This window comes from Microcebus murinus, chromosome 4, assembly GCF_040939455.1.
Source record: "Microcebus murinus isolate Inina chromosome 4, M.murinus_Inina_mat1.0, whole genome shotgun sequence".
Taxonomy (NCBI): domain Eukaryota; kingdom Metazoa; phylum Chordata; class Mammalia; order Primates; family Cheirogaleidae; genus Microcebus; species Microcebus murinus.
This window is the reverse complement of record NC_134107.1, coordinates 59,721,257-59,734,752: the sequence shown is the minus strand read 5'-3', so window position 1 is coordinate 59,734,752 and position 13,496 is coordinate 59,721,257. Positions and strand designations below refer to the sequence as shown.

Sequence of the window (13,496 nt, the reverse complement as noted above, 5' to 3'; positions counted from 1 at the left end):
CACAATATCAAAGGGAAGGCCTAATCTTTCACTTGATATTGAAATGACACATCTGAGCCAATGAACCTCCCAGTCTCCACTGCAAGCATTCATGAAACAGATTTTTCTCCTCCCTCCCACCACTGTATAATGGAATCAGGTCCTGTGTGATATTAGTCAGGTTTTCAGACCTCTCTGAGTCTGTTTCCTCATCTGTCAGATGGTATTATCAGGCCTCATGGGGTGGTTATGCTGTAGAATACCAAGCACCACACAGATAGGGCATAGGGGCCAGCCCTTAACCATCCCACCCCACAACTGCATCATCTTTGGCTGCCTCCTCTCCAAGAAGGAAAGAAGGGAGGAGGATGGCTGGTTTTGCAGCACTGCTGCATAGTTTCAAATTCCTTAATCAATCGAGTTCTGCTGCCTCTGCTTTCTCTTCCCTCTTTCAGTGAAATAACTCTTTACTGGCACAGCTTCCTGGTTTTGTAAAAGTTATTTCTGATTCTGCTTGCTTAGCTGCTTATGGGCAAATTAGCCCATAACTTCCCTAAAGGGGAGGGGTGAGGTAGACAATGAGAACAGAGGTAATTTACTTTATTTGTTGTTTTCCTCAGATTGTGTCTCCTGCTCATGTAAATTGTGTCTCCTGCTCATGTAGATTTTCTCTCCTGGCAAAATCTCAACCACACTTATGACTTCAGATATTATTTACAGTTTGATGACTCTCAAATCCTTGTCTTCAGTCTAGTCCACTCTCTCATGCTGCAGATCCATAGGGATCCAACTGCACCCTAAAGTCTTGTCATTGATGTGTCACAAACAATTCACTATGTCCAAAATGTGAATTTGTCATCTTCCTCTGTATATCCCATCTATCATATGCATTTATCATCTCCAGAAATTCAGCCACCATTCATGTAGTTACTCCAGCCAGAAGCATGGTTATCATCTCACTCCTACTTCTTTATCCCCCACCACCCACAGCCAATTTATTACCAAGGCCTGTTAATTCTACCACCTAAATATCTTTTGAACCCACTGACTTCTCACCATCCTCTTTAGCCCCAGTCATCTCCCCCATGACTATTTCTAACTAGTCTCACTCAAATCCATGTTTTTCCACCACTGTCCATTCTGTATACTGTAGCCAGTGTGATCTCCCACTCTAATCAGACTTTCACCCCCACTTTACCTACCACTGGGGGGGGGGGCTGCTTAAGGTTGTTTTCTAAATGCCATCCATATTCCTAAGCCAATTATCAGATCTCAGTGCCCAATTTATTGACCTCCCAGTGGCATGTGACACAGTTGATCTCTCTCAAATACTCTCAACTTCAAATACTTTCTTTGCTAGTTTCTGAGGCATCACTGCTTCTTGGTTCTCCTCCCTCATTGGCTGCTACCAGCCTTCTTTGCTAGGCCTCCCTCCTTTCCCCTACTTCTTAATTTAGGGGTACTCCCAGGCATAGTGTTTAGACATCTCTATTTACATTTACTCTCTAGGTGACCCCATGTAATCTCAAGACTTTAAATCTCCTCTATTTGCTAAAGACTCCCAATGGTTATCTCAGCCCAGACCTCCTATGACTCTACAACTGTCTACCCAACATCTCCACTTGAGTAGCTATAATCTCAAATTTAACATGTCCAAAACTGAACTCCAAATTTATTGCCAAATCTATTCCTTCCTCGGTCTTTCCCATCTCACTTAATAGGTATAGGTAAACTCTAGTTTAGTTGTTCAGGCCAGAACTCTTGGAATCCTCCCCAGGGCCTGTTTCCAATCAACCAGGAAATTCTGGCAGCTCTACCTTTAAAATATATTGAAATCTGGCCAGGCGCAGTGGCTCATGTCTGTAATCCTAGCACTCTGGGGCCGAGGCGGGCGGATCACTTGAGGTCAGGAGTTCAAAACCAGCCTGAGCGAGACCCCATCTCTACCAAAAATAGAAAGAAATTAATCGACCAACTAAAAATATATATACAAAAAATTAGCTGGGCATGGTGGCACATGCCTGTAGTCCCAGCTACTCGGGAGGCTGAGGCAGTAGGATCGCTTGAGCCCAGGAGATTGAGGTTGCTGTGAGCTAGGCTGATGCTACAGTGCTCACTCTAGCCTGGGCAACAAAGTGAGACTCTGTCTCAAAAAAAAAATATATATATATATATACACACACAGACACACACACATATTTTGAAATCTACTTCTCACCACCCCACTGTTACCACCCTGATCTAAACCATCCTTATCTCTTGCCTAGATTATTACAGGAGCCTCCTAAATTGCCTCTCTACTTCTGCCCTTACCCATTATAACCCATTCCCCATACAGCATCTTGTTAATCTTCTATGATATTAAATAAATCATCAACTAACTTATGTGACTTCTCTACTCAGAACCATCCAATAACTTCCCATCAATGAATAGGAGAGCCCACACTGGGCCTGAGGACATGCAGGCCATGAGTAGGAAGGTAGTTTTGACCTCAGACTTGAAATTTTTTACAAATGTGCAAAGTCATAGTCCTGAGCTAGGTGCAGGAGAAGACAGCTATGCCCCCTTCCCTCAGGGAGCTCACAGTTCTAGCCTTATATCCAAATTCTACCAACTCTGTCAACTTCCTGTCATGCTTCAAGAGCTAGACCTGGTGCAATGGACCCTGCCTTCAAGTAGCTCGCAGTTCTTTGAAAGGCACTGGCCTCCAAACCACTCACTTCCTCAAATGATATTTGCCTCAAATGATATTAGCACTTGAGTAAAACAAGGCACAGGGAATGAGTATGAGGAAAGGAAGGCAAAGCCATATGGGATGCCTTGAATAGAATTCAACAAAGATGAAAGAAAGGGTCTGCAGGCTATGGATTTGAAAAGAAGAAACCTCAGAGAATCAACAGAATGTGGCAACCAGGAGGCACACAACAATATGTGCTAGAGAGTTAGTCAGAAATGGGAAGAGATGGACCTGGACTGAAACAATCAGGATAGGATAGGAATCAGAAGAAAAGAGTAAGAAGCAACTGTCATCTGAGATCTGAGCCTTGGCCTCTTTCCTGCTAATAAGATGAGCTCTGTCTTCTTCTATGCTTTCCTGCATCAAGCCCATGCTCTGCCCATGTCATGAACCCCTGAATTAACTACAGACATGTGGCCAGATGCTGTTATTCCTGAAGAGTTGATCATAGAAGGCAAAAGTAGGAGAAAAGGCCAAGCATGACTGTACCCTTAAAGCCTTGAGTTTTTCACCCCCTCCCACCCTAGTGTTCTCATCTCCACTCAGCCAGACCCTAGCGTTTTAGACATCACTAGGGATCAGGGTGCTCCAGACCAGCTGGGGAGCTGAAAGTCAACAAACCTGTACCAGGAAGCTGATCCTTCAAAAAAGAAAAGAAAAAAAAAAAAAAACCTGGCTCTGTTGATGGTTTTCTGACGTCCTCAGCAACATGTTTTTCTAGTTTCTGGGGAGACAACACAGACTTCATTTGTGGCCATACATCCCCCTTTTCTCCTACCAGGCAGTTTTGTATAGTGGTTAGGACCACGGCCTCTGAATCCAGATAGCCTAAGCTTCAAGCTCAGCTCTGCCACTTATTAGCTGTGTAACGTGGGGTAAGTTACTTAATTTGTCTGTGCTTCATTTCTTTATCTGAAAAATGGGCATACAAAATAGTACCTGCCTTCTAGGATTTATGGATTAACTGAATAGGCTATGTAAGTACTTAGAACAGTTCTTGGCATGTAACATAGCAAGTGCTCTATGAGTATTAGCTATTGTTATTTTTATTATGAAGACATCTGGCCAGGTGTGGTGGCTCACGCCTGTAATCCTAACACTCTGGGAGGCTAAGGCGGGCGGATGTTTGAGCTCAGGAGTTCCAGACCAGGCTGAGCAAGAGCGAGACCCCCGTCTCTCCTAAAAAAATAGAAAGAAATTAGCTGGACAACTAAAAATATATGTATTAAAAAAAAAATTAGCCGAGCATGGTGGTGCATGCCTGTAGTCCCCGCTACTTAGGAGGCTGAGACAGGAGAATCACTTGAGCCCAGGAGTTTGAGGTTGCTATGAGCTAGACTGATACCATGGCACTCCAGCCCATGCAACAGAGTGAGACTCTGTCTCAAAAAAAAAAAGACATCTTCCCTCTTATTCTGTTATGTTTTGGTGTAGAGAGGGAGGGTAATACTGTTAGGAAAGAAATGCTAAGGGACAGGGACATGACCAAAAGCTTAGTTCCAGGAGCTGGATGCTGGGAAGTTAGACCTGAGAGGACAGACTGAGAAGTATGGAAAGCAGTTCTCAGGGCTGTAGCCATTAACCATGTGTTCAGTTCAGACCCTAAGTCAGAGGCCCAGGACAACACACATCCCTCACCCAAGGGTGATGGAGCTCTAGCCTCAGAAGTCTGTGGCCTGTCTATGGGTCTTAAGGCTTTTCTATCTCTTGGCTTACCTTCCATAAACTCAGAGGCATCTGAAAGATGCACAATCCTGATAGAGAAACCCTGAAAACCCCACCCTACACAGTCACCAGATCAGATCAGTAGGAGGCCTGAGGTAACTTCCTAATCCTGGGGTTCTTTCTTCTCAGCCTATGGGCCAGGCCTGAAAGAGTTTCTGGTAAAGGCCACACAGAGATTTTACAAGATGAGCAACCTGGCCAAGTATGTACAGAAGTCAGGGGAAACGGCCAGAACTGACTGGTGCCCACTGTGTCCCAGATTGCAAGTTGGCAAGTACCTCACAGCAAAGGGCCCATAGGCCCGCTGGGCAGGTGCTAGGCTCAGGTTGCCTGAGCTGCTCTGAGGCCAGAGTGCAGAAGGAGCCCAGAGTTCTTACAGAGTATAACTTTAACCCTTCCCTCTCAAGAATCTGGACTTTTGAGGAGTCTTGCCCTAGTCAGGGCCCTTCATTATACAGACTGAGGCCTTGGGGGAGGAAGTGATGATAGGCCCTGTGTAATGGACCTGTCAGGGAAGGCTTCTAGGAGGAAGGGTCGGGTGATATGGGGCAGTGATGAGACATGGAGGGAGCATTTAGTAGTGAGAACTATGTGACCAGAGCTCTGACATGGGAATGGAGAAAGAGCTCAGAGCAAGAGATCTGCCATGTTGCAGCTGGGCTGTGTGAGTCCTATTTAGGATTTGCTTCTCAGGGCTGGAACTCTGGTCTAGTGTCTTGTCCTCACTTACCCCCACTCGTAGCTGTGGCTGCTGATTTTGCTGCTCTCTTCAGCACCAAGGAGGTCCTAATCCAGGCCAGACTCTGGGATCCACCCAGGGGAAGGCAGCCAGCCAAAGGGGTGAAAGTTGAGTAAGTCATGCAGCTACATGGAGCCCTCACTCAGTGTCTGAAGCAACAAGGCCACCTAGCCAGCCGGAACCCGGAGGCTGTTTACTTTGTTTTCAGCTCCCTGAGTCAGTGTTAATGTCACTTAAGGGAGTGTCTCTGGGAAAGAACAAAACTTTAACCCTAATCCCAGGCCAGAGGCTCACTGGGAGAAGAAGGGGAGGGCAATAGAGTGGGGAGAGCTGCCTGTCCTGGCACTGGTCAGGCCTTGGGGAGGTGCTGTACCCTAGGTCTACTCAGGACATTTGAGGCTAACCCCCTCCCTGGGGTGGGATCCGAGGAGAGGAAGGTTTCATTTCGCTCTGGGTCTGCAGCTGGTGTCAGCTGTAGCTCCAGCATAGTCTCTCTGTTTTTCTTTTTGTTTTTTGTTTTTTTTGAGACAGAGTCTCGCTCTGTTGACCTGGCTAGAGTGCCATGGCGTCAGCCTCGCTCACAGCAACCTCAAACTCCTGGCCTCAAGCGATCCTCCTGCCTCAGCCTCCTGAGTAGCTAGAACTACAGGCATGTACCACCATGCCCGGCTAATTTTTTTCTATATATTTTTAGTTGTCCAGCTAATTAATTTCTTTCTTTCTTTCTTTCTTTCTTTCTTTCTTTCTTTCTTTCTTTCTTTCTTTCTTTCTTTCTTTCTTTTTTTTCTTTCTTTCTTTCTTTTTTTTCTTTCTTTCTTTCTTTTTTTTCTTTCTTTCTTTTTTTGACAGAGTCTCACTGTGTTGCCCAGGTTAGAGTGCTGTGGCATCAGCCTAGCCCACAGCAACCTCAAACTCCTGGGCTCAAGCAATCCTTCTGCCTCAGCCTCCCTAGTAGCTGGAACTACAGGCATGCACCACCATGCCCAACTAATTTTATACATACATACATATATTTTTTTTATTTTTTTTTAATTTATTTATTTTTAGTTGTCCAGCTAATTTCTTTCTATTTTAAATAGAGATGGGGTCTCACTCTTACTCAGGCTAGTCTCAAACTCCTGAGTTCAAACTACGGGCGTGAGCCAGCGTGCCCAGCCATCAAGATGTTTTTTAAACCCTTTTGAGGTCAACAAAAGTCAAATACTACTGAGTGTGTGTTCTCTGTCCTTCCTGACCCCAGCCCTGCCTTGTACACAGAGCCAAGCCCTATCCTGTCCTGGTCACTGGGCCGGGGCCATGCAGATAAGGCCCCCTAGGCCACTGGGTCTGGGTGTAGGTTCTAGAAGGTTGGCAGAACCAGCCACACTTGATCCAGCTCCAGGGCAGATATGGCCCCAACCAGTAGGTACAGGCCTGTGCTCATGCTGTTCCCTTTGATGGATGACCTCACCCCACCCACCAACTCTTGAAACCCTGCCCATCTCAGATCCCACCTCTATGTGAAGCCTCCCAGTACTTTGTTAGCTGTTACTAAATGCTCCTTTCTCAGTGCTCCCAAGTTCTAAGACTTATCTCTGCGATTGTTGGGTAGGTTAGTGGCTATCTCCCCTCTGGCTGAGCAGCCTGGTTGCTTCTCAGCCTTTTGGCTAAGATCAAGTGTAGCTAAGCAGCACTGTGGCAACAGAAAGCATCTGCCTACCGTCTGTAAGAGCTGATCCAGTTGAGTAGATCTTAGGCTCCTGAAAGTTTTGATGAATCACCAGCAGAGGTCTTTTTATGGTTATTTCATGAACTGAGGCAGTTGGCCCTTCCAGCCATGGTGAGCAAGGCTCATCTAAGTCTCTCTAAAACAGAATGCTTGTCTTTTGGAAGATGGGGAAACAAAGGCCTGGGTTTAGGGTTTGAGATAGAGGACCATACTCATAGGTCTGTTTTCGAATCTGGCTAATGAAACAACTCTGTAGTCCCCTTTTACTGTAGCAGAGAAAGAAATGGAAAGCAGGAAGCTGGGCGCGGTGGCTCACGCCTGTAATCCTAGCACTCTGGGAGGCAGAGGTGGGAGGATCGTTTGAGCTCAGGAGTTCAAAACCAGCCTGTGCAAGAGCGAGACCCTGTCTCTTCTAAAAATAGAAAGAAATTAATTGGCCAACTAAAAATATATAATATATATATATACACATATATAAAAATATATATTTATATATACATTTATGTAAATATGTTTATATATGTGTGTGTGGTATATATAAAAGAAATGGAAAGCAGGAAACAGCTGATGACCCAGAAAATTCATCTGCAATACAAACGGGACTGGAATGGGACTTGTATCACCTCTAAATTCCAAATCGCTTAAGAAACAGTCATCTTGGATCTTGGGAGTAGAGAAGAACATACACATGCAGAAAGTGTTACAGAGACTCTGAAAGGGTTTGCCCTAACTAAGGGCCTGGGATGTGGTAGGCCAATAACTGCTTTTTCGGAAATGAATGAATGAGAAGTTTGCTGCAAGAGTCTCCTGCCCACCCAATTTAAGTCTCTGGTCACCATGGCCGGGTCCCACTCACACTGGGCTAGCAGCTACCAAGCTCCTGTCTGTGGCCCAGCCAGAGTCACAAGCATCTGACCCAGTCCATTCCCTACACAGGAGCATTTAGCCTGAAGGGGGAGGCAACAGGCATAGGCTGGCCCACTGGCCTCTCCTGGCTAGAGGCTTTTTGGGGTGCAAGTGCTTCCCATATTTTGGAAGGAAGAACTGCACACACAAGCAAGAAGTGGGTGTCCTTCTTCCCTTTTAACCTAGGCCTACCTAGAAAACAGGTAAACGTTATCTTTCAGTCTTTGCTGTGGAGCCCAGGAAAGCCTGCCTGTGGGCTGACAGTGCTGAGAGCTTGCTCAGGTCAGGTTGTATACACCGCCTTGGCATTAGATCTAGATTGGTGAGGACCCTCAAGATTGCCCATCCACTCTGCTGTTTCATGGATGGGAAACTGACACCCAAACAGTAGAGTGGGAACATGTGACTCCCACTCCCCTCCTCTCATTCTGACTGCATTCTAATTCTTTTTTTTTTTCTCTTGAAGTTTATTAGAACGGCGCATGCATTCTAATTCTTTGGGTAGATCTCTCTGTCTCCCAGAGCTTAACTCTGAGCTCTGAAGGTCAGGAACAGAGTTCTGTTAGCTTCTGTGTCCCTCTCACAGTAGACATTAAAAAGGTTAAAGATGTTACTGATCCCAGAAACAACTCTAGCTGGGCCTCAGTTTCTCATTAGCAGAATTAGAGGGAGAAGGGAGATAGTCCCAATCTCTAGGGTCCTCACCAAGCTGATTCTTAATGCCCAGGGAGTGGTACAGTGTGATCTCAGCACTCCATCAGCTTATGACAATCTTAGCTCCTAAGATTTGGGGACAGAGAAGAAATATTTATCCATATGGTAGGCTGTATGCTGTGAAGTCAACCAGGTTTGCCTGTGGTAGCTAATCCCATCTCCTTTCAGAACTACTTCTTCCCCTACCAGTCCTCCATCTCTTCCCTAGGGCCTTGCTCTCAGCCAGCTCCCTGGGGTGGCTTTCCTATATAACTTTGAGCTCCTTCAGTGCAGGAACATTGACAGAGGAAGAGGGAAAAAAAAGTGTTTAATGAGTAGATGAGTGAGTAGGGCAGTCCAGAGGACCATGATGCCATAACCCAAAGGCAAGGCACCTTAAAGGTGGAATTAATGGTGCCCTGTCAGCCCAAGACAGGAAGATGTTTGGTAGCAGGTCAGCAGGTGTGTGCTTCATGTCACCTGGCAGTTCCAGAAACTCCAAAGGGCCAAACAGAGAGTACATTATCCACCAACATCTTCTTGCTAGGAATTGGATATATTCCTAAGGTCACATGTGGGACAGTAACAACTCAGAGAAAGGATGAGGCTTCCAACCTGTCCTGGGGGTGACAGCCTGCTCCTTCTCCAGAGGCACAGAAAAATTCAGATCTGGGGTTCACACCTCAGCTCTGCTACTTGGAGCTATGAGACTTTGGGTTTATTCCACATGAATTGTAGTTTCCTCATCCAGGGCATGGGGAGAATGATATAACCACCATATGTGGTTAAGGTAAAGGTTAAACAAGATAAGGTATATGACATGCTTTGTAAACCAGTCAGCTTTACCTAAATAATAACCAAAGGACCAAAAGATGAGAGGAACCAAAGTCATCCATTGGTGGTGCCATATCTCAGTGCTAACCTAGCTGACTTCTTCCTCTCCAGGACAAGAGTGAAGCCACCAGGGGAGCCCTCTCCCGAAGGCCTTGTCGCCCTAGACCTAATTCACTCCCTCCCATCCTGCCTGAGGAAGAAACTCGCAGGATCGCACGGATATTTTCTGCCCGGTACTCCCAGAAAGACTGATGCAGCCTGAGGGACTGAGAGAAAGAACAACCTGCCCACTCTCCCTCAGCCTTGCCCAGCTTGCAGGAGGTGCCAGGTCTGGCTCTCTGAAACCACCACCAGCTAGTCTGTGGGCGCCTTGAGAAACCCAGACAGCCCAGACTAGAGGAGTGTCCCAAACCAGCCCAGTGTCCACCTGCCAGGAATTCAGCTTCTTTCTTCTATGGTGACACAAAAGCTAGAAACAAAATGGATTCCAGCACTGAAGTGGCCCACCCATCTTTTGACCAAGGGACCCAAGTAGACAACTTTCAGTGGAGAAACTCCTCCCAGTGGCCTTGACACAGCTGACTGCTGACATGAGCCCACCCTCTGCCGGAATATGATGGGCCATTTTTGCCTTAAAGGTTGGGGAGAGGGAGGGTGTAGATTGTGTTCATAGCTGAAGAAATCCTAGGGCCACCTCCAGTTCATTTGTGTGGGAATAAGGGTGTTTTATAGATATAAATTATTTTTATGCTGTATCAAATTAATAGGAGAGAAGGGAGAAATCACCTCCTTCAAACTTTTAATCTGATTCTCTAAAATTCTAACCATGCTTTTAACTTATTATTTTTACCCAGCTCTTAAGGTCATTCCTGCCTATGTGTGAATAAAATCATATTGGTGTTTGTATTCCGTGCACAAGCGTTTGCCGGATTGGCCACTGGAGTAGGGGTGCTAGGAATTCATTTGGGCTCTAACTGCCAGAGGGAAAGTTTGACAACCATACAGTCGCTTAGAGAAGCTTGTCTGGAACAGGGAACCAGAGTCACCATGAGACTTCTGAGCTTCTCCAAAGATCATGTTGGTCCAGGTTACAGTGACACCCAGTATTTCCTTTGGTGGTGCTTGAAATCTATCGGCAAAGCCAGGCAGTCTCCTGGAACAGGCCCCTCAGAATCCCCCTTGTCTCTGGGATGGGAAACTCCAGCCTAGACTGTCAGACTACAAACAGCTAAAGAGCTACCCTAGACAAAGCCCTGTGAAGAGGATGAGAAAGGGGCACAGATGTGTAGAGTATGCAGTGTGGCTGGGCGACAGGGTTGGAAGGGAACTAACGTGGAGGGTCCTGCTGTTCACTGCAAGTGCATATCATTTCAGTCCTCAAAACAGCTTCATAACTAGATATTACGATCCCCCTTTATAGTTAAACTGAAGCTCAACAAAGTTTAGTGTTTTGCTTCTGTTTATGTGGTTAGGAAGTGAATCACCACACAAGACATCCCCAGATATGTCACAAGGCTGCTGTACTCAGTGATCAAAACAAGGTAAGTGCTGAATGTGGGGAAAGACCATGTAGGTGGAGCAGTCAGAGGAGGCTTCCTAGAGGTGAGCCCAGAGAATTGGCCATGGCCAGGCCATAGAAAGCTGCAGAGAGAGTCAGGAGGGTGCTCTGAGCCACATGCAAATGGAAATAAAGAAACTAGTCTGGCTTTGTCTGAGCTCCTGTGGCCTCATCTGTAAAACATAATAACCCACGCTTCATAGGGTTGTGATGAAGATCAAATGAGATGACATTTGTGAAAGTGCTTCGCCTACACTTGGCACTTAGTGGAAGCTTAGGAAAGGTCAGTCCCGCCCACTCTCCTGAAGCTCCACAAGTAACCCAGCAGAGGCAAGCGCACCAATGACTGAGACAGGCAGAACGCACTGGGCCTCAAGGGTACAAAGTGATGCAGGAACCCGCAGGGAGCATGTACCCTCCTTATTGGTGATGTGCCCTCAGGCCAGCCTTCCCCACTTCTGTTTATCTCAGCTCCCTGAGCTTCAGCCTGCCAGCCCACCCCCTCTGCAGCACCACAGAGGCTGTCCTCCCTCCTGGGTCTCCCTCTCAGGTTGCCAGTGCACGGCTTTCAGGGCCCAGGCAGGGATCCACCTCCCTTGGGGCACAGGGGGACAGTTAGGGGCCCAGGCCTGAGGGGTAAAGCCTCAAGTGAAGAATATTCCTTCCAAATCCTACTCCAGCTCCTGTAAATAACCTGATGGGGTCAAGTTAGGATACGGCCACAGGAGGACATGGGCTGCTCTTACCCAGGCTGAGAGCAGCCTCAGATGACACAAACGGACTCTGAGGATCTGACACCCACCAACTCTTCTTCCAAAGAGTATGTTATGTACAATCTTGTCAGTGGAAATTGGATTTGTTTCTCAGTGCCAGCTCTGAGGTGAAATGCTGAGTCATGCAGCATGGATATGAGGAAGATGTTTGTTCCCACCACCAGAACTAGCCAGTGTCTCCCCCACTTGCCTTTAAGTACTGTCTCCACAGAGACTGGAATGTAGGTGTTTCTGATCACCAGAGGCTGGTCACATCCCAGCCCATAGCAGCCAACCTTGGATCTTTGGTATGGGCTGGATGCAGGACAGGAACCAAAGCAGACAGACTGCCCCTGCCCTCAAGAAGCACCCAGGCCAAAGTAAGCTCAGCACCCCTCCCTCTGGGTTTTTTCAGGGCCTGCAGCCCCTTCGTTTAGGTTCCTACCATTTGTCCCTCCCCTGTAGACTCCCTGAAATTCACCCCTCCACCTCCAGGGTAGTATTCCTGGTAGAGTTCAGAACCCACTTCCTAAACCCTCCTCATCTCAGCAGCCCCAGCAGCTACTCCCTTCTAACATGATGCAACTGCCTGTTCTGCTGACATTAAGGGCTGGGTCTGATCCAAGGAAGGTAACAGGTACAGCCCAAGCTATGCACTTGAGCATCTGTAGTTCTGACCACCTGCCTTGTGACCATGGCTCTGTGCCCAAGTCCAGAAATGGCCTCTGCCTACTCGTCCTCTGCCCTACCCAGTTAACTTACTTTGTGTATCTCCCTTCTCCTCCTCCTCTCCTGCCCCCCCCCTTTTCGGTGTCATCTAGGTGCCAAGTTCAGTCATGCCCAGCCCTTACTCTCAGTGCTTATGGATGGAGCCTACAGTAGCTGCTGTAGCTGCCTTTCACCCTGCCCAGCTCCCTTTGGCTCCAGCAGTGTTTGTGCTGAAGCCTCCAAGTATCATGTCATAGAAAAGGGTGGTCATAGCAGATAGGCCCCAAATGCGTTATAGTTTAGAGGCTGGAGGTCAGGCCTTGCTGCATACTAGCTATATAACCAGAGCAAGCCACTGCCCTCCCTGAGACTCAGTTTTCCCCTCTGTTTTGTTTTGAGACAGAGTCTCACTTTGTTGCCCAGGCTAGAGTGAGTGCCATAGCGTCAGCCTAGCTCACAGCAACCTCAAACTCCTGGACTCAAGCAATCCTGCTGCCTCAGCCTCCCGAGTAGCTGGGACTACAGGCATGCACCACCATGCCTGGCTAATTTTTTCTATATATATATTAGTTGGCCAATTAATTTATTTCTATTTTTATAGTAGAGACGGGGTCTCGCTCATTGCTCAGGCTGGTTTTGAACTCCTGACCTCGAGCAATCTGCCCACCTTGTCCTCCCAGAGTGCTAGGATTACAGGCGTGTGCCACCGTGCCCGGCCTCCCCTCTGTTAAACAGTAAAATTTTAGGATCCCCAGCAATAAAAAGGGATGAAGTACTGACACACACTGCAGCATGGATGAACTTGGAAAGCACTGTTATGCCAAGTGAAAGAAGCCAGTTATAAAAGAGCACGTATTATATGATTCTATTTATGTGAAATGTCCAGAATAGGCAAATCTCTAGAGGCAGAAAGTACATTAGTGGTTGCCTGAGGCTGGGGGAGCAGAAGGAGAAGTGACTGCTAATGTGTATGGAGTGTTTTTGGGGGGTTGATGAAAAGGCTAAATAGATTGTGGCGATGGTTGCACAACTCTCAATATACTAAAAACCATTTGAAATAGGTGAATTACATGGTATGCAAATTATGTCTCAATAAATCTGTAATTTAAAAAAATGTAGTATCCTAATAGCACCTACTTCATAGGGTTGTGAAAAA

General features: G+C 46.8%; 1 protein-coding gene across 2 annotated transcripts in view; it reads left to right on the top strand.

Annotated features, from left to right (window-relative positions):
* Window positions 1–10,233, top strand: part of C2CD3 (C2 domain containing 3 centriole elongation regulator) — a 143,848-nt gene extending 133,615 nt beyond the window's left edge. For both annotated transcript variants that reach the window (XM_076002307.1, XM_012744854.2), the window contains exon 33: window positions 9,434–10,233. In XM_076002307.1, the coding sequence (XP_075858422.1) occupies window positions 9,434–9,574 (141 nt within the window). In that variant the 3' untranslated portion in view covers window positions 9,575–10,233. The remainder of the gene's footprint in view (window positions 1–9,433) is intronic.
* Window positions 10,234–13,496: the final 3,263 nt, after the last annotated feature.